This window comes from Amphiprion ocellaris, chromosome 14 (assembly GCF_022539595.1).
Source record: "Amphiprion ocellaris isolate individual 3 ecotype Okinawa chromosome 14, ASM2253959v1, whole genome shotgun sequence".
NCBI lineage: Eukaryota > Metazoa > Chordata > Actinopteri > Pomacentridae > Amphiprion > Amphiprion ocellaris.
Window position 1 is genome coordinate 25,399,850 of NC_072779.1, and position 24,468 is coordinate 25,424,317.

The 24,468-nt window shown below is 41.3% G+C and overlaps 1 protein-coding gene across 12 annotated transcripts in view; it reads right to left on the bottom strand.

Moving 5' to 3' along the window:
• Window positions 1-24,468, bottom strand: part of auts2a (activator of transcription and developmental regulator AUTS2 a) — a 355,450-nt gene that overhangs the window by 199,811 nt on the left and 131,171 nt on the right. The window contains exon 1 of one of the 12 annotated variants that reach the window (XM_035953990.2): window positions 23,956-24,210. The exons of the other annotated variants lie outside the window; for them this stretch is intronic. Coding sequence (XP_035809883.2) covers window positions 23,956-24,003 — 48 coding nt within the window. The 5' untranslated portion in view covers window positions 24,004-24,210. Of the gene's footprint in view, window positions 1-23,955; window positions 24,211-24,468 lie in introns of those variants that run through there. 12 annotated transcript variants of the gene reach the window in all.

Sequence of the window (24,468 nt, forward strand, 5' to 3'; positions counted from 1 at the left end):
GGCTGCTAACCTCGCTATTAAAGGCCCCGACAAGCTTTGTCAATGCAATCTGCTGAATGCCTTGAGTGACATGCGATCGATATCCTCCACTCTCCCGGGTCATCACCAGTGACAGAGGCCTAAGTAATAATACAGCTCTAGCTGCCTCTAACTTAAATGCTTCCACTGCCACAATATTTCTTTTTTTTTTTTTTTTTTTTTTTTTTTGTCTTGGGGCTTGTGAGCTAAATTTTCGGCACTGATCGAAGGAGGAAGATATGGACGGAGGGAGGGAACACGGAGAGGGTGGAGGTGTGTTGGGCAGTGGTGTGATGAGGAATTGCTATGTGTCTGGACTAATGCTGGTGAGCGTAGTGAGTGTGGCAGGCTGAGGTGGGGGAGAGAGAGAGCGGAGGCACAGAGGGAGGGGGCTCTGATAAATCGAAAATGACTGGCTGCCGAGTTGTAATCTGCCAGCGTCGAGCCCCCTGTAGCAACAAGCCAAATGAAAAAGCACGCTGACAGGCCGGAGAGATGGAGGGCCTGCGGTAGATTGTGGTGAGAGAGAGAGAGAGAGAGAGAGAGGGGGGAGGGAAAACAGGGAGAGCAGGGAGGAATTGTGGGGGAGACGTTTGTTCCACTGTATGTAGGTGCCAGGGAGTGGTGAGAGAAAGGTATATGGGTTGTAGGCAGTAAATAAAGCGCATGTATCCTCGTGTACACACAGCCATTACCAGCTGAAAACATAAGATCTCATTACAATTTCTAATAAGGTCTAATGTAAACACAAGCAGTTGGCAGTGTTGCACCACCCATCAAGAGCTGTCAATTAGCTCTATGCTGAAAATGTGTTCTAAGTGTTTATATGACTGGGCCTGCATGTGTATACAGAAGGCTTGTAAATCTCTTGTTATATACTATATTTGCATTTTGCAAAAGCACCACCTGAAAAGGATGTGTGCAGAGGCAGCTGTGGTGTCCTTCACGAGCAGGTGAATCAAGCTCCAACATCAAAATCCAACACAAGAGCTCCACCTACTGCAAGCGCCTCCTCTGTGCCCCTTCCTCTGTTGTTCAGGCAGCCAGGAGAGCTCTGGGAAAACACCAGCGGGAGACGGCTCTCTGTGTTTTGGTTATTACCACCCATTCCATTAAATTACAAAGCAACCTTTCTCATTGAACATTACTGTCAGACTGAGGTAAAGCCAATCCAGACAGGGCTAATAAGGCTGCAGCAGTTTGGCCTTGTCTCGCTGCCTGATACAATGTCAGCTGCAATGAGAGCTCGGCGCTAAGCCTTCTCTCCCCTCCCAAGTATTAAGTGTGTTAGCCTGATGCCTGTTAAGCAGGGTCTTGCAGGAGCAGGGCCTGAGAGAAGTCTGCCTCACTGTCTGTGTGCCTAACAGGCCGGCTGGCCTGAATACACAACAGCACTCCCTTGCAAAAATGCAAGGTCAATTCCACAGCAGCGGTAAGCCCAAGACAAGAGGACCAGCATCGTAATTGGGAACTCAATAAAGCTCATGTGGAAAATAATGTAAGACGGTGCTGACAGATCCCACCCACCAGGACCACAGAGAACTGAGAGCAAACAATCTGTCTGCACAGCCATCCATAACCCTACACAGAGTTTACACATCTACATCAGATGAGCTGCATATATTTAGAAATCACTAGTGGCACAGCATGGGGCCTGATGAATTCACAAACAGCAGGAAATAGCGTCACTGTATTTTCAGTGGAATTATCTGCAGCTCTTTGTCTGTTTATCCACTGCTGCTTTTTTTCCCTCTGCCTTGCGACAGCAGCAGACATGCCCAGCAAGGCAACAGGGGCCTTGATTCTGTAAAGGCTGCTTCCCTCCTCCCCCTGTTTCATTTGCAGACCCGTGGCTCACAGTCGGACTGTCTCAGAGGAAAGCCATCTCCCTCGCAGCATGGCTGCTGTTTCAGGGCAATGCAGATCTGCTGCATGCACCCCGACTTCCCGCGCTCCCACTGGGCTATTCAGGAAATCATGGCTGATACTGAGCCGTTTGTCTCCCTTTTGTGTTCACCCCTGGTCGCGCCATAGCAAAAAAAGAAGAAAAAAAAGGAATACAGCTTTTTTTCTCCCCCTGAGGAAACACTGAAAATTATTTCTGTAACCCTCAGTGTGGAAATTTTGGTGAATAGCGCACAAAAAATTGAATAAAACACAATTTAAAAGGCAGGCTCTGCAGGAGTGGGAGTCTGCCTGTGGCTTTCTGAGTTTGCTGGGGAAAATTGGGTTCTCAGCCTGAGGTTTATCACTTGAAACTTCAGGCATTTACTGGAACAAAACTGGTGTAATCATTTCAAATAGGCCAGTACGAGATGACTTTATATAAGCAGCGCAAGAATCCACTGAGGTCTAATCAAAGAAATACCGAAGAAAGTAATGCGGGAGTTATACTTTGCATTTCCGTGGCTTTCCAGTGTGACAGTTTTTGTGTCAAATGGCTTTGAACTACATAGGCTGTCTATGGCAGGAGTTCTGCATAAACAAACCCAAGAAAAGGGATCACAGACTCATCACTGCAGATTTGCTCGGGCTGGCTGCGGCACACTTATTGCAGAGCGACAATCAATTATCCTGCCAAAAAAAAAAAAAAAACAGGCCAAGGAGGCAGCTCTCACATAATTGTGGCTAATGAGCAATAAAAAGAGGAATAACCTGCATCACAAGGCCTTGTCCATCATGCTGGCTGATAAGATTAAGTACGACTTCAGAGCAAATTTGCTTGCTGTTTGACAATAGACGTGAGCAAAAGTGGTTCAGTATTTCACTGATAAGAGTGTGGAATGTAGCTTGGGTCAACTAATGTTTTTCAGGCTGAGTCACGACCAGCTCTGCTTTATTACAGGCTGACCTACCTCCATGATAACAGTGATGTAACCTCCAAAGCTAATCCACATTTTCTCAGATAAGCTTCTATTTTACTCCAAGAAAGACTAAACAATGAAACATATCCCAAAACAAAACTTCACAAAATCTCTCCGATTTCACAAGATATTGCGAAGCCCCCCCACACAATCACAATAATGATCCATTTTCTGCTGAGCCCAACATAAAACCCTGTTCAAGGCTGTGAAGTATCGTGCCTCAAGGAATTATTTCATATGGCAAAACTTTAGGCATGAAAAGGAAAGTTTTAGTGAGAAACTACTATTTCTACAGAATCAATTAAGTTAACAAAACTGCAGCATTAGTTTGTGTCTACAAACATCTTGCTGTACCGCAAAGTAAGAACACTGAGACAGCATCGCAGTTTCAAACAGTGTAAAGGTACTTGTAATATAAATTATGGAGAAGCTCACTGAATGCAAATGAGAACCATACAAGGCTTATTTTCAAACCAACAGACAAAAAAGAATCGTAGCACAGAAAGCACGCAAAGCCAAGTAGAATCTTAAAAGTGAGATGAAGCAAGCGTTGGGGGTTTGGGTGAGAAAGGCTTTTACTTCCCTGCAGTCTCACATGAGAGCACAATGTGAGTCAAAGAACAAGGTTAAAACAAGCACCCTCTGCTTTTAAAAGCACACTTTCAACTATGGTTTTTATCAAAACTTTTTTTTCCTCAATTTTTTCCTGATAACTCTTCATTTACAACCGTCTGTTTAAACTCCATTTCATGAAAGGACAGCAAGTTTTTGTAGGCTGGAACGACTTGAGCGCAGGCTCCAAAGAGCTAATGTTGAAATTCCCCCGAGCTGTCTTTTAAACACACGGGTAAATAATTCAGCACAGCCTGAACAAAAACTGAATCTGAGAGAGAACGCCGGGTTCTCTCGTGTGCGCTGCACTTTCTTTCCTCGTCCCACAAGAAGGAACAATGAGTCGGGCACTACTCTACACTGTTCGTGACTGAGAATTTTTCTGCTTTATTTTGAGCTTTCCAAGTTGATTTTCAAGCAGCAACTAGAGCTGCTGCTGCTTTAGTCAGACTCTTGTGTCTTTCCTGCCCGACTGAAAGCTGCAGCACACAAGACTGTCACCCTCCTATTGACCTGAGGGTGGTGCTACATGACAACACATCAGGTGGAGGAGTGGAGGGAGGACGGCAGAAATAACTGCAAAATAACGCATACTATAATCCAAAAAATGCAGTGATATTTATATTTACCATGTGTAATGAGAGAGTGTTCGTTTAAATAAAAAGCAAAAACACACACATCCACACTACCTGACAATATCCAATGAAGGAGGCACCAAACTAAACAGAAAATACTCAAGACAAACCTCATTACCCTCTCTTCCTTCAGCACCACTTTCATTTTACTGCCCTTCCTCTTACGGTTTGTAAGCTTAAATTCACCACTGGAGGAGGTTTCTACAGGAGCTAGTTCAACTCTATTCACTCACAGCATGCAATATGTCCCTGTATTACCTCCAATCTTCCAAAACCATGCAGACGTATCCCCTACTAAAGCTCAGATGACATACTGGGTGAACAACACTGATAAAAGCTTAGGCAAGAACATTTCAAAAAACTTTATCTTGGAAGAGAGCATAATTTCACAATTAACAGTGAAGAGAAGTGTCAAGAAAAACATTAAAAATAAAGCTAGAAAAATGAATTCCAAGTAAATACCACATGACTACTACGCGGAGAACACTTATGTACAGTGGGGAAAATAAGCATTTGATACACCGCCGATTTTGCACATGAATTATTTAAAAATCATACAATGTGATTTTCTGGATTTTTTTGTTTAGATTCTGTCTCTTACAGTTGACGTGTGCCTACGATAAAAATTACAGACCTCTCCATTCTTTGAAAGTGGAAAAACTTGCAAAATCGGCAGTGAATCAAATACTTATTTTCCCCACTGTTCGTGTGAGAAATGTTGTGTATTCAGAGGGAGCTGCGCCAAGTCTTCAACTGATGAATCAGCATCAACTAAGGTACAAAATCTGATAATGTGGAGTTAGAGTCTGAAGCTGTCCAACCTGATTCCCCTGGAGGACTTCAAACATCTCTTAAATACTATGGAAATATCATCTTTTAGGACTTGCTCTTGTTCTTAGTGTTTTTACTCTTGAATTTTATTGCTTTGGTGCTTTTGCACATCCATTTTGATGTCTATGTTGTGTTTTGTCATGAATCTGTCTCTGTAACTCAGTGTTACATTGTCTAGTGTAAGTCCCTTAGTGTTGTTTGTCAGTGACTCAATGCTGTTTTGTTATGTTATTTGAAGACAGATCTCTCTTGAGAATGAGACCCCGAGTCTCAATGAGATTATTTGTATAAATAAAGGTTAAATTAAAAAAAAAGAGCAACGTGAGTTTAGCAGACCTGAGAAACCCTGTCTTACATTTCTGTATGATTAAACTGCATTCTCAGTTACATTTGAGGAAAACATATTTTTATGCTGGCTTATGTTTGTTTGCGACAGATCCTAAATTTTAAGTCTATATATATATATATATATATATATATATATATATATATATATATATATATATATATATTTTTTTTTTTTTTTTTTTTTTTTTTTTTTTTTACCATTTATTTTATGGCTTCACTGTGGCTGCTTTTTTGCCAGTCAAACGTATATTAGATGGCGTGGTCACTCCTCCAAGCCTCAAACATGTTGTGAAAGGATCATGTTTAACGCAATGATATTTTACTAAACCTAATAAGTTGCGATGCTCCAACCAACCGAAGCTTCAAATACATACTTAAAGGTGTCAATGTGTCAACAAAACCATAACATTTTCCAAAACCTATGCAAACAGCAAGTGAAAATAAAACTCATCTACAATTGCTGCCTTTTTGTTTCTTTCAAACTGGAAGTACTATGACATCACATTCTTATTTTTTGTTGAGAAAACATGCTTGTTTCAAAATAAAATGAGATTTATTTCAATGGCTGATTGAGCATGCAGTGTAGCTGTATAGAAATGTCATTTTGGGAAACGAGACTGTGATATCCCAGCTCTGCTGCAATGCTAAATTGGGGGCACACTCTTTAAAAGTTGTCCTACAGAATCAGTAAGTGAATAACTGCGGCAAGAATACAACTCAAAGCTTGTTTTCATAGCTGGACGGTTTATCTTGATAAAGGGGAGAATGTCACAGGACAACAAATATATTTTATACAAAAGCAGGAAAGAATTCTTTCAATGCATTTAAAAACAACTGCAAGAAAAACTAAAATTGACAAAAAATTACTGTGTAGAATCTTAAGGTGTAGTTTTTTCCCTCAGTGTAAGATCTGACTAGAGTTGGCTTTGGTTGATACAGTAAATCAACCTCTGCCACATGGTGAGGCCAGCTTACCTTCTGGCAAAGACACAGTGCATCAAGGACATCACAGAGCACGCACACTTTAAATCAAATGTTAAATATCCCTCGATCTGTTTACAGAAAACACATTCAGTTCAAGTTCAGTATCCCATAGTGCAAGATGTCTGCCCTTTTCTGTGTTCTCCTACCTGAAGACAACACCTATATTTTGGCAGGGAGTCTGCTCTTTCTCACTGTCTTCTTGAAATAGATTTGCGTATATACCATACCAGCAGCTCTGTGGTTTCACATTGCTGTGCCAGTTTTTGCCAGAGCAGTGAATAGTTTGCCTGGGTGTAGCAGGAATAATATAGTGTTGAGTTGCTCACAGAGAGCTAAGGAGAAGTGGCTGGAGGGGATGTGTGGGGTGGCTGGGGCTACCTCTGCTTATAGCCCCAGCCCGGACTGGGAATCAGTTCAAAGATTCCCCATATAACTCTGATTAAAAATACACAATGGATCTTTTTAACTTTCATGGCTAATAATTGATGAACACAAAGGCCCTCTTGAATTTTCCATGTGAAAGAGGAGCTGACATTGGAAAGGTTCACTGAATCTGTAGCCCTTCCTCCCTCTTCCCTCCCTCGCTACATCTTCTGCTCTCCATCTCCTTGTAGCTGCGGGCTAATTGCAGCGATTTTAGATGATTGTTATTAAAAACAGGCAAGCGGCGAAGCTTTGCGAGCTGAATCCCCTTGAGGAGAGGCCCCGTCACACCGGGAGCCTGTGCATCCTAATGACTGCAATCAGGGCCTGCAAGAGCGAGGACCCCTTTGTTTTCTCCGACGCTGTGAAGAAGCAACACACTCCAACGCTCTTCAGGATGAATAAACCTGAAGAGAACAACAACAACAGCAGCAGCGGTTCTCTCCTTGTCGGTGCTTCCTACTGCAGTATACACAAAACTGAGCAGCTATTCAAGGAGGCACCCAGGCGATCACAACGTACAAAACAACAGCAAGTGCAGCAACTCGTACAATACACAAATGCACAATGTTTCATTTACATTTTAGGCCAACACCAAATGTCAAGAGGCTTCATTAAACACAAAAGAAGTTTAAATTCCTATACTGCTAACACTGGTGGTAACATAATGCAAACTGTCAAACATGCAAAGGCCAAACAAACAGGATCCTGATCCCTAGTGGAAGCACTGAGGGAAACACACAGACTGCACAAACTACTGCATGTCTGCAGCATTTTACCATGGACAACTCAGGTTCAAAATGCAATGCACTGCTTAAGCTGAGCAACCATCCATTGTTTCTAGACCTTTATTATGACTCCATTAAACTTGGACACATAATTTCTGCAGACATAGCAAATGCTTAGTTTGTTTCACAGCAAATGATCCGATATGTCATGAAAAACTTTTTGGATTTGGAGCAGAGTCAAAATAGAGCTACAATGTTGCCAACTATTTTGATAATTATAACTGATCTGAGTCGTTTTTCTACTGAAAATGTCTAAATTCTCTGATTCCAGCTTCATAAATTTGAATCTTGGGTCTTGGGAAACACTGTTTGACAACTAACTGATTAATCAAGAAAATAATCAACAGATTAAACTATTATTTAAAGGAAATTCTTTTCCTACCTGAACATTTGGGAATCAGAATTAAATGTGTGACATCTTACTGTCATACATAGAGCAACAAACTCATTGATTTGTATTGTTTCTTGTTGATATTTCTTTGATTGGGTTATGTTACATGGTAATTCAAGTGAGTGAGAAACAAATTGATTAAAAAAAATACATGTTTTATTTTTTTTATACAACTCTCTTCATTTCTGTAAATGGCTTCTTTTTCTGCCCATTAATAACCGCAAAGATTTGCACAAACACACAGCTACACACAAAGCTTACAGTGTGAGTCCACAGTCAGTAGCAGAGATTTAACAGTGTGATTAATTAAATTGTAACTAAATCAATTCTAATTATCCAGCAGGATTGGTTCTGACGCAAGGCAGCAGGCAGCACGATGACCAACCACACCAGCAGTTATCTGATACAATTACAACACACAAATTACAATACACAGCAATCAGCACAAAAAAATTAATGAGACACACAGTTCTCACAGCAAGTAAAACGAGAGCGGCTAGGGCAGGTCAAATGATCGATATCAGGGGTATGTGCTGAGTTTGGACTTATGATAATAGAGGCAGCAGTGAAAGAACAAGGAGATACATAAACAAAATACATAAGAGGGCAGCTCCGGTGCAGAGAGCTGACTTCATGACCTGCAGTTTGTGGAAATACGAGGTCTACGTGTGGGAGTGAGTCAGTAGCTGATCGATCATGGAGGTGAATAGGCCAATGGGGAGCTGTGCTTTGACGTGATCAATCAGCACCCCTGCTGGCAAGAGAACGAGAAAATGTTAAGTAAGTAAGACAGAAGCTTTACTCAGCCTTTCAGAATTTCTTTCCAACCATCACTCTGTCACACATGTCTTTTAGGGTTTTCCTTTTTGCACACTACACAGGATTTTGACCTTACAGTGATTGTCCATCATGTCAGAAGTGAATGGAATGGAGCCAGCAACTACAAAGCACATTTCAGTGGGTTTATGAGACAGAAGGTAAATAAAGAGCAGGGATGTCCCGAACAAGTACTTTTGCTCCATTTTAAATACAGCAAAGCTCTCAAAATCGATCCAATGTTTATGCTTGACAATAGAATACATCTGCAGTGCATTAAGAAAGAAATTACATCTCTGCATCCAATCTGCTCCTTAAGGTAGGTAGTATGAATCTTGTTGTTAAGCTCCAGTACCATGTAAAATGTAGTATGGATGGCAGGGTGTCCAAAACATGGTGAAACATGTATTCTCTACAGGCCTGTAGAGCTGTAGTGCCTGGTTGGTCCTGCTTCTTACTGTTTAATACTGTGTTAGCAAGCAGAGAGCATTGTGGGGATTCAGCGAGCACCTGGCCAACATGGCATAGACTTTGGTGACCTTTAATGGCTTCCAGCAAAAGCTGCAAGTGTTTAAGACAAGCTTTACACCCCAAATCATGTTTCCGTAGACAAAAAAAAGCAAAATCAGCACAGGACAGTGTCCACTGCGTTCCACTTGTGTTATCCATTAATTGAATAAGAAAACGACTCATCCTTTGCATTGCATCCTTACTGTACTGCCGCAATGTGTGCTATCGCCTTATCGCACCTGTGTGACAGATGACATAAACAAAAAATCAGACTTAAGTTTGTGTCGATACTGACCAGTTAAAAGCTGCTTTGATCGGCCAGGTCTCGATCTTTGAGATCGGTTCGGGACATGGCTAAAAAAGAGAGCAGCTAAATGTTTCACCGTGCTCAAAAACTATAATCCTTCAGCCTGATCTGGTTACAGCTTCTTGGTACAGTGAGACCTGTCAGCCTCTGTCAGACAGTCAATACCCTCTGCGGCCTGTGTGAAAACGCAGGGAATGTTGTTTGTTGTCCAATGCTCCATCACTTTCCTGTAGCAACAGAGGGAACTGGCAGCGAGTGGATTTTACAGCATGGCTGAATGCAAATTGGCTCACACACAGACATACACATAGATGGGGGGCACACACACACACAAGAAAAGAAAACATTGGACCTGTGGGCAGAGGGTCCTCCACAACACTGTAGCCTCCTCCCTGCCCATGCATAATGCATGAGAACATGTAAATACGTTATTCCGCGCATGCATTAATGATCACGGAGAAACTCGCAATCTAAGCACCAGGGCAATTAATAAAAGATGGCACACAGATAAAGGCCCATACCTCCCCCGTCTCCAAACCCCCAGCCCACCCTCCCCCACCACTTGATCCGCTGAGACACATTTCATGCCAATTCTTAACCTTGTTTTATTTCTGTGCTGCTTGGGGGTGTGGTGCAGCTGGAGTAGAGCTGAATAATGAATGGAGGCTATCAGAGTGCCCGACTGCTGTAGACAAAGTCTGCTCCACTGAAGATACAGCAAGGATTCACACACATATGCACGCACACATGCACACAACTGCTGTGGTCCTTATTGGATGCTCTGGGGAGGAAATGAGGGGTTAACTGGTCTCTGGGGAGCTGTGAAATGAGGGCTTCATAGCCTGAAGATGGTGCATAAAACATCAACTCCAAACACATAAATACATTCATCTCACAAGGCACAAACAGTGCAAATAGAAACATTTTAGTGAATGTTGCTAAGTGAATCCTGCCCCAGTCCTCACGCCCTGCTACAGCGAGAGGAAGGAAGACTGTAAGTTGAATCAAAATTGAAAGTGGCATCCTCTCACATGCAATATGGTGTTTGCAGGTGAAACAAAGACTCCAGCACACAAGTCTTTGTTCACCTTTGTATCATCTTTGCACTCTCACTGCTCCCCTAAGGCACTGTCTTATGTCATTGGTTATGACATATGTTTCTGATGCAATTTTACATTTTATTATTTCTGTCTTGAATCAGCTGGCCAAATGTGACATCAGAATGGACAAATTTGATGCAACTTTGAAAGAAATCCATCATATGAATCAACTCCCCTCTGCACAGTGCTCCAAAAACATTACAGCAAGTGGCAATTGCCTTTTTCTGTACATGAGAATGTAACCTCAGATAACAATCTTTTAAGTGCCACTGTTACACACCTTAATGGAGGAAAGGCAGTTATCTTATACATGGACCTGATTTATCACAGCTGCATTTCTACATGCACTGACTCTTGAAAGAACAATAGCAGGAAGCATCAGATCTGTACTTGTCTGCACCTCTTTTTATCATCTTTTAGCTAGATTAGAGAAGTAAATGTTTGAACCAACTTAGGACCAATACAATTTTGAATAAATCAAAAACAGCAGTTTTTTTGCTTTTGACTAAAAAATGACCAATGATTTTATACTTTTTTTCCAAACTGGCTGGCACAAGTTTAACATCTCATCCATACTCCAGACCTGCTGCAGTTTATCTTTCCAGTGTTAACACATCCTGATCTATTCTTTGTTTATGTTGGTAAAATGACACTAGGCCTTCCTTCTTGTACAGCAGCCATAAGTTTAATCTGTTCAGTTTGAATTTCACCTCACCTCATCTCTCTCACTATGACATTTAACTGCTCCCCTTAGGGCTGTACCCTAAGTCGGGTTGCACAACCTACAGAGAAAAGTACTGCAGTACCCAGTCGTTACAAACCATTACTGCACCAACCACTTTTTTCTTCTTTAGGCACACTAAAGCACTACAGCAAGTTGTTGACCACCCACAAATTGACACAAAGTGGACGCACAAAGAAACATATAGCATTTTTTTGCTTACATCCAACAGTCAGGGGGAGCCCACGGACACCACAGTCCGGTATGTAAGAGATGTTTTATCTACACAGACCAAGAGAGCCCACACACCCAACTTGGAAAAGCACCTTGCTGACAGACATGCTGACCTATTCAAGGAATTAAGGTGCAACAGATTAGCAAATAGGATAATGAACTATTACACCGTACCCTTGATTGCCAGCCAAACAGTGATTTATTTTGTGACAAGTGAGCTTGACAGTTTTCTTCAGTGATGTTTGGCAACCATATCAACCAACAATCAATTACTCACTAACTGAAAATGAGCTCAGTGGACATCATTCCATTTCCACACAGTTACTTTGAACATGGTGGCATGATAAGGACCTCTTTGGTGGCATTGACAATCAGCCACTAGGCCACAGTGATGCTGTGTTAGTATACTCAGCTCAGTCTTAAAGAGAAAGCTCTGGCCAGTAAGCATGAAGGGTCACAGGAAACTTTCTCATGGTGACACTTGACTGGCTGAAGTCCCACATTATGGGTGATTGAAGTGTACTTAGTGTACACTTCAATCACCCAGCAGTCCTGCACTTATCCAGTTCTAGTTGGATATTAAAATGTATTAACACACCACGGTACAGTAATTCACTTCTGCTGTTTATTTTATTTATTGTCAAATCCTCTACCGTCTTGCATTGATATCCATCCATCCATTATCTATACACTGCTTAATCCTTATTAGGGTTGTGGGCAGTGGCTGAAGTTTATCCCAGCTGACTTAGGGTGAAGGTGGGGGACACCCTGGACAGATCACCAGTCTATCACAGGGCCACATATATAGACAAACAATCACACTCACATTCACAACTATGGACAATTTAGAGTTACCAGTTAATCTCAACATGTTTTTAGACTGTAGGAGTAAGCCGGAGTACTGGGAGAAAGCTCATGCATACACAGGGAGAACATGCAAACTTCATGCAGAAAGATCCAGAGAAGGACAGGACGCGAACCAGGATTCTTCCAGTTGCAAATTGAAAGTGATAACCACCAAGCCACTGTGCAGCTCTGTCTTGCGCTGATAGTGTAAAATTCTTTTTTTTCCTTTTTAATTATTAAAAAACAAATAAGCTCCATATCATTACTTTATCTGACGTGTTAGGTTTTTGCCATCATTTCAGTATCTGTAACAATATCGATATTTTTAGGAAGGTATTGCATCAAAGTCTAATTTTGGTACTGTGACAACAGTAACGTTAAGCTATAGTGAGAGCAGTACTGACATTTGCTTGTTCTGTAACACAGTTTTCAACAGCCTTGTTGATATGTCAAATTTGATCTCTAACTGAGTATGCTGAAGAGAAGCAGGAAGAGGCAGATGGTTGGGGAAAGTGAAAGCTCTGGCTTGTCTATTCTTTGTTCCACAGAGTATGAGCTGGCCAAGCTGGCAGCTTGTCAATCTAACCGACCGAAGGGACACGATCTGGAGATGACAGCTCTTTCTCTCTCCGTTTGTTTCTCTTTTATACCTCTCTCTCTTTCTCTGTCATTCCATCACTTGTGTACAACCACATGCTGACCTTTCACCGTCACCATGCTTCCCCTGCCTGTCAAGCACAAAAACGGAGGAGAGAAGCGAACAGGAGCAAAAAAAACTAAACAAAAAACAAAACAGCCTTCCTCCAGCAGCTAACATTTCCCTCTTCTACCATGTGCTGATTTCAAGCGACAGTAATCACTGTTTATTAGCTCACTTTGCCCTTGTCATGTCCAAGAGCAACAGCCACATATTAAAGTGATTAGACAATTAGAGCCATTACTGTATTACACTGGCCAATGTCACACATCACACCGTGGATAGAGAGAGTAGACAAAAACACTGTCGCTTACCCTCCATTACAGGCATTTCAACAGCTCTAAGCTGGCAGAAAATGGCCTTAATGATAGCAGCTAGTGTGCACCAGTGCTCTATTTAGAAACAGACTGCATTTTCTGTTCAAATTAACCGTGCAGGGGGATAAAGGCACAAAGGGGAATAGACTGTGCTAAGTAGGGAGAGAAGAAGACCTGATGTAACGAGGCTTACGCTGCAACACTAATTAACACAAGGCCCCGTGCTCATTTCCTAAAAATTTACTTAACACGACTCACACCGCTTCATTTATCTGAGCAAATGAGCGGAGAGATGTGTATCTACTTAAGCTGCAGCAGGTCAATTACTAAAGCTAAATAATTCACAGAACGGAATATTGAGGTCTAACAAAAATTCTATTCTAAAGAAAAAAAAACTTCTACACTGAGTAAATGCTATCATAATTAGTATAATTAAAGCACATCATGTATTAATTATTGCATGATAATTCAGTAGAAATACTTTAATTCTTGACTACACATGAGAGACGAGACATTCTTTGCTCTTATTGAGTGAGAGTGAAAACAGAAATGCAAATGACCAAATTAAGCAGGAAGATAGAAGAGAAGAGAAGAGAAGAGAAGAGAAGAGAAGAGAAGAGAAGAGAAGAGAAGAGAAGAGAAGAGAAGAGAAGAGAAGAGAAGAGAAGAGAAGAGAAGAGGGAAAAGACAAGAAGGCGAGAAGATTAGAGAAGAGGAGAGCCAGCATCTGGAGACTGCAAGACATCACAGCACACTGATGGTCAACCTCTTCCTCTTGCAGGAGGAGTAAAAAGGGAGGGAAATCTGTTTCCTGTCATCTTCCATCTTGTCAGTCTTTGTTCAGACATCTTGCATCTCGTCCACCAGCTGTTTACTGCCTGTGCTGACAGATGGCTGTTTCTCTTTGATATGCACTCTCCTCTGGCCCACTCTCCCAAACACCCCCACCTCACTGGGTAAAAGTTTTAGGAAAAAAAAAAAAAAAAATCAGCCAGGAGTATGGACTGCAGCGCATTTTTGCTGAGAGGAGAGAAAGCTACTTGGTCACAGTGAGAAATAGTTGGCCACTTGCAGAACACAATGCTGTATAATAAACAGACTTCTCCCCGGTGCCCTGACAGAAAATAATGATCTAGACATTATGCACTTGAATGTGGGAATGCGTCCACGTGTGGCTATGCTCTGGCCAAGTTGAACAGATTTCATGCCAAGCCTCACTCGGCAGGAGGCTGCTAAAAAAAAAAAAAAAAAAAAAAAAAAATCATAAGATTGTTTCTTTGCACCATGCCAGTGTAGACTGGTATTGCCAGACAGTTACACAAGTTTACACTCAGACAAAAAGCAATTGTTGGGCTTTGCTGTGCAGCAGTCTGCGGCATGTGATCCATCCTTCCATAAATCTGTGACATTCCCATAGCTCACATTGCCAGGCTGCCTCTGTGAGTGTGTGTGTGTGTGTGTGTGTGTGTCTGTGAAACGACTCACCCTGCATGGGTGCGCGTGCACAAGACAACAGAGGGCTCTTTGAGCCAGGGTACCAGGGTCTGCCCATGCAGCTCAGGCAGCTCAACTATGGGAACCATCTCTGTGCCCAGTCATCCAGCAGGCTGAAACCAGAGCTGCCCAGGAGCGGGCAGCAGACGGCAGGCAGGACCTAGCATTCCAGTGAGAATTTAACTGGGGCTAATGAGCTCTGGGAGGACTTCTTTGAGGAGAAACCGAGGCACATATTCACTGTACAGCGCTACACACACCTTTAATCAGTGCCATGAGTCATAGATGCACTACATACACTTCTGCTATCAAGTGGGGAAGTTTTTCAACATTTTCATGTGATGTAAAAACCAAAATACACATGTTTAAAGCTTTAATGAGTAGAACATGATTTTACAAACCTTGAAGAAATATTTTGACAATTTTGGAAAATATGTTTTTTTGTGCGTGCTGATGGAGAGGTAGATGAGAAGACAGAAACCACGCTTACATATGTTAAATATGAAGCTAAACTCACTAATTAACACTTATTCTCTCATTTATAGTCTATATCTATATATTTTTGTAGATATTTGTCTATATTTATGTATATTTGTCTATAATAATTTGCCCAGCCATTCCTGCCATATAAGACCCAGCAAATTTGGAAATAAGAACCTCTTATGTTACTAGTCATCAGAGAGCAAGTATTCTTATTAGAAACAATATTTCTTTAAAGTTATTATCCCTAAGATATTCATCTTAGCTGATATGATGACATTTATGGTAACTGTGGTAGCAACAAATGGTAACAGTTATTCTACAGAGACAAAATTACAGTATCAAATACACTACATCGCCACTAACACACCATGAAAAGTATAAAATGGCAGGATAAAATGAAAATCTTAAAGATTTTAATGCTACATAGAAAGATCTTTGGGTGACAATGCTAAGCCGTCCTGCATTGTAGGTGACAGTAGGACTGTCATGATCATGACATATGTATAAAAACTAACTGTCATACACATCACTGCAAATAATGATTGAATTGTCATTTTTTGTCCATTTTATGCCACCAATAGTTTTAGATTGGTGGTATTAGCACCTTCAAATGCCACTTATTTGCTGCAAACTGAACAAACGGGCACATTCAAGATATTTTTTTTTTGGCTTAAAAGCAAAATGTGACCCCAGTGCTGATGTAACTGCTGATTTTCCAAATAAATCCACAATATAAAAGTCACTAACTGCTTACTGAAAAGCACATGGTCAAACATTAGAATTTGAATTCCTTGAGATAAAGTTGATGCCAATAAAAATATGAAACAAGGCATTTCTGTTGTTAGACAAGCGAATGGAAATGATTTAGCAAAACGATGTTTGTCAGCTCAAAGGATTTATGTAGGGGAAAAGTATCATTTTTGAGAGAGAAAGCAGTGATTAAAGCAGCTGAATTCATAAATTCATTTAAGTGGCATAATTTCCAGCTATATATCTTGTTAACCTTGAGTCAGAAAATGGTTTGATTGACATGAAAGTCTGTGCCATCTGCAGTATAAATGTAATGTGGTACAAGACACCACCACCTACTAATAATTTAATAATAAATAACATAGAATCATCAACTTTTTGACATTAACAAAAATCTAACCGGCAGAACCTTTGTAAACATCCAATTTATGGCACAGCCTTTGTATTGGACTGCACTACATTTCACAGGTGTACCTAATAAAAAGACTAAAGAGTGTATGTAAAATGATAGAGTTATGGATGCACACAGACTCTGTTTCTTGCTCATTTTTTTCCCCCTTTAGGTTATGTATAAAAGATGGAGATAACAGGCGATGGGCAAAAGCATACAGCCTGTGTGGGTGAAAGTTGTCTTTCCAGTTGGCTAGGCATCCAGTCATTCGCTCCATCCATCTGTCAGCCATGTCCCTAGTGGCTATACTGAGGCCTCGCGCTCTCTCCCGCTCTCTCTGGCCTGCAATTGTTCAGTGATCCAGACACTGGTCAGCCGCTCCCTCTCTCCTTTCTGTTTTCCACTGAGGAGACTAGAGACCAGAGACACAGAGGCAGGCACTGCCTTGTTACAGCCCACTCACCATGTTTACATCCAGCAAATTAACACAAACATGGCAGGGGGGATATGAGATCCTGCCCGGGGCTGAACCCAGCAGCAACTTCCATTTACATGACACACACAGAGACAGAAAGGCAAACTGCTCCTGTGACTTCAGAATTCACCGGCTGAATCATGGCTTTCAGACAAAGTGAGAGATGCAGCAGAGCTTGTGACCGCACTTACTGTACATGACAGATCAATTCTGAATTTGAACGTTTGTGGATGCTGCCTTTAATGATTCCTTGCCTTAAAAACCAAAATAAAGTAATTAAGAAAAGGCAGAGGATGTTTCTCTTAGTAGTCTAAGGGAAAACCTCAGTTTAGAGATGCATAAGATGTGAAAATTATAGTACTACCCTCACAGCCGCCTCATCCGTTTAGCCAGATATTCCAGTTATAGCATACACTCGTCCACTTTGAAGCTTTGCATAAGCAGGCACACAACACGCCCCGCAAAACCACTTAGCTCTTCATGAACAAACAGATCTAACAGAGTGAAAATCAGACTAGTCAAGCTACTTTACTCTCTCTAAGCTTCTGTTGTCTCCTCTGTGGCGGAGGCTTTTGTCTGACAGATGTTTACAGGGGATGGGCAATGTTTCTTCACTGCGTGCTGCCTAGGAAAACATCTGGAGTTTGCAGGGATTTACCAGTAATCCCTTCGGCAAGCTGTGGAGCTCACTCTCAGAATTTCAATGTGCCTGTAAAGTAAGAAAGCTTTTTGAGAAAAAAAAAAAAAAACCACTGACGGCCCGCTTTGCGACAAGCATTGCTGAGGTCGAAAGTTCTGTAAGCTTCTTACTGCTCCAGCTTTTAAGCATAAATAAATTAAAACGGCTCGGCTAAAATGGCTCCAATAAAGTCTCATTAAAGTCCTCTAAGCGTGGATGGATGGGCAGACGGATAAAACTTTCCTCCACATCACCTCATTCATTATTTCACGAAAAGGGAACAGTTTTTGCCATTGGGGTGGTTACACCAGAGGAATCTACTAAAGCTGGGAAAACAGTTACATGTGAGCTACAAGCCTAGAAGCAAACCAGCACACAATAGTCTCCCAACAGGCTTCTAAAGGAGGATTATATTCTTCAAGAATTTCCCAGAGCAGAACGGTCTGCAGGAATGTATAGCATCGGTTTCAACCTTCTCCCTGAGTTTATGTTTGAAATAAGCGATACCACCCAAGAGGGATTTCCACACCACGTATCTCTCACATACTGTGGCATCACCAGAGACTGCAATAAGCCTCCCTTAATGATAACCCACATCCCACTCTCTGGTTTTCACATTCATTATAGTCATTATAGTCACCCCCTACTATTGAGCAAACCAAGCTCTGCACACAGGCACAGTAAATACAGAGTCCACATACAATCCACAGCCCTTCTCTATATGTGGGAGCCAGGACTGAGCACAGGACAGCATTATCAGGTCTCACCAGTCGAACATCTGGGACATGTAACGTCAGTTATATGTAAATTAGCTGTCTGTCAAGAATTTTATAAAATACAGCTGTTGAAATTAATCCAAACTATGGTACTGATGAATTTTCCAAATCTTTCTGCATAATATTTTAGAAGTGAATTTTGTGGTTGGCAAATTGTTCTGTGGATTATTTATGTTAGCTTCAAAAACCAACCAGCTGTGGTTTAGCAAACGAACCAGTAAACAGCTCCATATCACAGCAGCACATACATGTTGCAGCTAAACTGGTATATACTGAATTAGAAAGCATGTGCATCTGCCAATGGTTGTTTGAAGGTTTGACTGTAATAACAGGATCCTGGAGTGAGTAACTTTGTAGAAAACATGGGCTGAATGACAAAATTTGATCCAAAATAAATATAATTTGCAGATAAATATTATGACGTGTCCAGAACACTATTTATACAACTGAAGAATTGACTAAACACATCAGTGTACTGTATGTCTACATTACAAAAAAACACTCCAGATGATAAACAAACAGAAGTGAGCCATAAAAAGGGTCAACCAGCTGCCAAATGTAAGCTCAGCAACAAATCTGTATATCGCAGAGTGAATCAATAGGTATGGCTTGAATTATCATGAGGTTTGGCTAAAAAGCACAGAAACTAATCTATTTGTGATTGACAGTGGAAAATAATACAAAAGATTTAGTGAAGTATTCTACTTCAACACATTTTTAGCAATTCTATTGCTTTTACTTCATTTTCACAAAATTTTAAGGCACACGTGGTACTTCATACTCCACTACAGAGTTAACAAAATAAGATTTCACATAACTTTTAAAATATAATAAATTCTTAACCTTTATAGCCTGCAAGCACTTAGAAAAAACATTAGTGTGTAGTAGGTTTCCTTGTTACATTTCAAATGTCAGCGATTTTAGCAGCTGCACCAAAGAGGCATTTCCCCTCTAAACTTCTCAGATGGTGTCATTTCAATAACTGTCCAAGGCCCAAAGAGCTGCATTATTCAATATGTCATTAAAAAATAAAGTTTTTAAAAAATGGCATATACACAGTTTAGAACAGAACAAAATCAGCCTTTCAGATGAGTGGTGAAACATCATCAAGAAACTCAAGCAACAGGGGACATTGTTGTCGCACTTTTGTAGGTATAAAACAGAAGTGAGTACACTTAAATGTCGAATCAAAATTGTAACAGCTCACAGTAATTACATCATTTCTAACCTAAACAGTAGGATATCTGCTCTTATCCTTTTATCCATGATCTATACACTGCTTAATCCTCATTAGGGTCATGGGAAGCTGGAGTCTATCCCAGCTGACTAAGGGTGAAGGCAGGAGACACAATGGACAGGTCACCAGTCTATCACAGGGCTACACAGAGACTATCACACTCACATTCACACCTACGGACTATTTAGAGTTACCAATTAACCTCAGCATGTTTTTGGACAGTGGGAGGAAGCCAGAGAACCCAGAGAAATCCCACGCATGCACAGGGAGAACATGCAAACTTCCTCTAGCTGCAAGGCGACAGTGCTACCCGCCGATCCACTGCGTAGCCCTATCTGCTCTTATGTCAGATAAAAAAAATGTCAGTTTACATTTACTATAACAAGAATACAGGCATGACAGCAAGAACTCAATACAACAAAAGTCAGTACATCATTACTGATATAGATAAGTGGTATTAGCACCTTCGAATGCCACCTGTTTGCTGCAAACTGAACAAATGAGCATGTTCAAGAATTTTCTATTTGGCTTAAAAGCAAAATGTGGCCCCAGTGCTGATGTGACTTCTGACTTTCCAAATAAATCCACAACGTAAGAGTCACTAACTGCTTACTGAAAAGCATGTGGTCAAATATTAGAAGTTGAATTTCTCAAGACAAAGTTGATGCCAATAAAAACATGAAACAAGGCATTTCTGTTGTTAGACAAGTGAATGGAAATGATTCAGCAAAACGATGTTTGTCAGCTCAAATATTTGGAATCAGGAAATTATGTAGGGGAAAAGTAAATATCATTTTTGAGAGTGAAAGCAGTGATTAGAGCAGCTGAATTTATGAATTCATTTTAGTGGCATAATTTCCAGCTATATATCCTGTTGACTTTGACTCTGAAAATGGTTTGATTGCCACAAAAGTCTGTGCCACCTGCAGTGTAAAATGTAATGTAGTCCAAGACACCACCACCTACTAAAAATTTAATAATAAATAATACTAGCTGGTCACAAGTCGACCTGGTGTCCGCTGCTTAGAATATTTGCTCTTATGTGAGCATGCATCCTACCTATTTAACCATGGATCGCCCAGGAGTTGTCTTGTGAAACCATTAAGCGTACTGTACAAATTCCATTGCAACAACTCCTCTTGTTGAAATATTATAGGCTAAAACAAAGTCAAATCTAAAAATCTACAACACATGTACAATCATAATTTCTACCTTTGCTACTTTGTACATTTTCTTTGCTGTATTCTCATTAAGGCATCAGTCAAGTGGTTTAAAATGTAAGTCTGAATGCAGCCATCTGGCTATGAGAGTGGTCGGAGCTAACACAGCAATCACAGGGCACTCAGTGTTAAATGTTAAATTGAATTAGTCCAGTGTGAGTCAGGTCCCTGTTTGCCCTCTGTGGGTCTGTGGCCCCAGAGTTGGCCCACTGGGGGTCCTGGCACTGGCTTAGAGGACAAAGAGCTACGAGCAGACACACAGAGCAGGACTTCAGTGTTGTGTTCTCTTTCCACTCGGAGGAATGTAACCCACCTCCAGCCTCCCACCAGTCTACCCCCCTCCCTCTCACTTGCAGACATGAGCCCACACACAGGGGTAGCAATTACCCTTTCCCCAGACTTGGATGACCGTGTGTTCTTGACCCAGCAGCTACAATGCTTTGTGCCCTTCTCACCCTCTCTCCTCAGAGAGCGAAGGAGGCAGGGGATGGGGGACAGGCACTCAGTCAAAAATGGCAGTGCTTGTTTAAGGTCACTTCCTATTCGCATGCTGCTGAAAGCGTGCCTGTCAGTCATGCGTAATCACACGGAGGCTGGCTGCTCCTGAGGCAAGACAGCTGGGAGCAGGAAAAGCAGACGACTGCATAAACCCTTCTTCTCCACCAACACACTCTCAGCTGTCCCCCTATAAGCACTGGCCCATACACATCCTGTTCTTGTGTATACTTTCTTTTGACTGGAATACAGACATGGATAGAAAATAGTAAAGCAGAGGAAAGTCAGGCCACCTAGGAGTGAGTATCAGGGTTACCAGACCCAAGGCTTTTTTATTTGTGAAAACATGCTGTCTGGAGTTTCTGCAGTTGATCCATATAGTGCAAATGAGGGGCATTTCTGATTCAGCAAAGCTTGAGACCATCCGGTTCAGCGTTCGTTACTTCTTTGCTCCATATCTTACAAAGACTAGGGAGATAAAAATCAACCACCCATCTTGTCTCGCCTCTTTCCATTTCAGTCCCTTTCATTATCCTTCTACTTTTTTAGATCAAATGTGAAGTGGAAATGTTCTCACCTAACTATGACAAATGTAGTGGGGCGAGCAGTGAGCAGGAGGAAAAGGAGCATGACACTGAACTCTTTCTTCCACTTTTAGACCTGATGCTGCCAGCAAACACCCATGCTGTTGACATGGTTGCTTTAACTTGTTTCTACTGCTGTTGCTCCTCTGAATTTTACAGCAACATTTCGCTTCAACCTGACATTGTTTTTTTTTTTTGTTGTTTTTTCTGACAGGCTCCTCTACTGGCGATCACTGCAGTTAGTTATGTTTATGTTTCTATCTCTATGAATAATGTCACTTAGCAGGTTTTGTGTAACACAATAATGACTGCTACCCAAAATACGGGTGCAAGTGAAGCTTTTTGCTACTGAATGTTTTATTCTAAAGAATAAATGTGCTTTAATATGGTAGATATTTGTACTCATAGGAAGCTGGCTCTATATGAAGGCATTTTGAAGACAAAGGGCTGTGAAATATTATTTGACAGGCTGTAAAGACAAATCGTTAAAACAGATCTGATTGTAAAAGATAAAAAGAGCGGCCATCTTCTCACTTCTACACCTCAAGACTGCTCAAGCACAAAATGGCAGACCAGATGGAAACAGAGCACCTCGGGCACCAACAGATGCTCCCATGAGGCCACTTGGCAAACTCTCACTTATCCAATATAAGAAGCCTGATTATGGCAAAGACAGTAAAACACATGCACTCTGTTATTCCATATTTTTATAGCACCAAATGTTTCAACTAACTGTAAGAAGTAAAACATAAACCACAGTCAGCAGAGCGCTGCAGGGCCGTGTATTATGTAACCAGATAGCTTTATCGATTTACAGGGCAGACACCTGATGCCAAGTGGAGAACTTGATCAGCATAAAGGGTCACCACCAAAACCGTTAGTCATGACACAAAGACAGATGAGACGTGAACTTAGCGTGAGGACAGCTGACTGACTGGATGGTCACCGGTGGCTGACGTCTGCCTAAATGACTGGTTAACTGACTGGAGGTCATTGCGACTGTAGCTGTTTTCATTAGCTCAGCAGCGAGCATTTGGGGAAAGTGCTAGCGGCTGGCCCAAAGCTTGGCTTTCAAAGTGTAATGCCATCCACCCAGAGAAGGGTGAGGATGTGTGTCACATCAGACACAGGCTATAGCATCAAATGTCCAGACGATGACATCACTAACTGCATTAAAACTTTATCACTGTGCTACATCACAAGGCAGGGGCATGCCCCTACATTCAGACTGGTTTAGACAAGACCTATTGTGTAGAAATGATTACACCTTTAAATATGAGGTTATTTTATGTGAATTTAATATATTTGCCAGTATTTTTTGATGCATCATCAAACATACTGGGAAGATATAAAGTAAGAATGAGCCAGGACTGCTAATATGATAAATGAGAAAAAAAAAAAAATTCTTGATGCTCTTGAGTATACATGCAGCCTACTGCACGTTTTTGCAGCTTATTGGCTTAAACTGCACTTGCAAGGAAATTCTCTTACTGCAGTACGATGTCCAATGATGAGTGAGAATTTCAACTCACTTATGCAAGCACAGCACTCCCACAAACACACAATACTATCAAACAAATGGCATTAGACATAGCACTGTTTGCAGTGTATTAGGCTGCCTTTCGATGAAATAGTGTGTTTTTATGGGAAAAGCACTGTCAGCAGCTAGGAGTCAATATTCCCACAGGGGAAATTACACAGAGAACATAAGTATTTAACCTCCACTTCACCACAGGCCTACAGACATAAATTCCACTATAAATTTAAAATGGCCACTGACGAAAGAAAAAATAATGTCTTGGAAGAATATCCATGCACATCTAAAAATTCAACATTTTCATGGGCAATCAATATCACATGGTTATATATTTGTCATGACACTCTAAGCAGAGGAATGAGACCAGGAAAAATATATGCATATGGACTTACCTTCTCATTGTACTTGAACTTGACATAAAACCAACTGGACTTGATCATCCTTCTCTCTTCGTTTCTTGACTGGTTCAGTGTGCGAGGGAAAGTCTACGTCTCCTTCAAAGAGTGATGCTGAATGTGAGGTATGGTGACACTAAAATGTTTCAGCTACTTTATCCTGCTTGTCTTTGTGCTTGTTCTTTCTCGCTCTGACTTCAAGCCTCTAAGCCTGCTACCGTTTCTTTCACTCCCTCGTCTTGGTGGTGTAGCGTGATGTGTGTGTGCTGTGTGTGTCGTGGCAGACTTGGAGAGTTGACAGAAGAGCTCCTCAGATGGGCTTCAGCTGCGTTCAGCGGTGATGGCAGATGCCAGCAGAGGGATGCTTCCTTTCTGAGTGGGCAAACTAAAGACCGAAGCACCAATATCCCCCACTGCCCTCTCCCTCTCTCCTTCTAACTTGCTGTTTTTTTCTGTCTATCCTACATGCCTTCTTTCTCTGCCTCTTTTTTTTCTCTTTTTCTAGCCCTT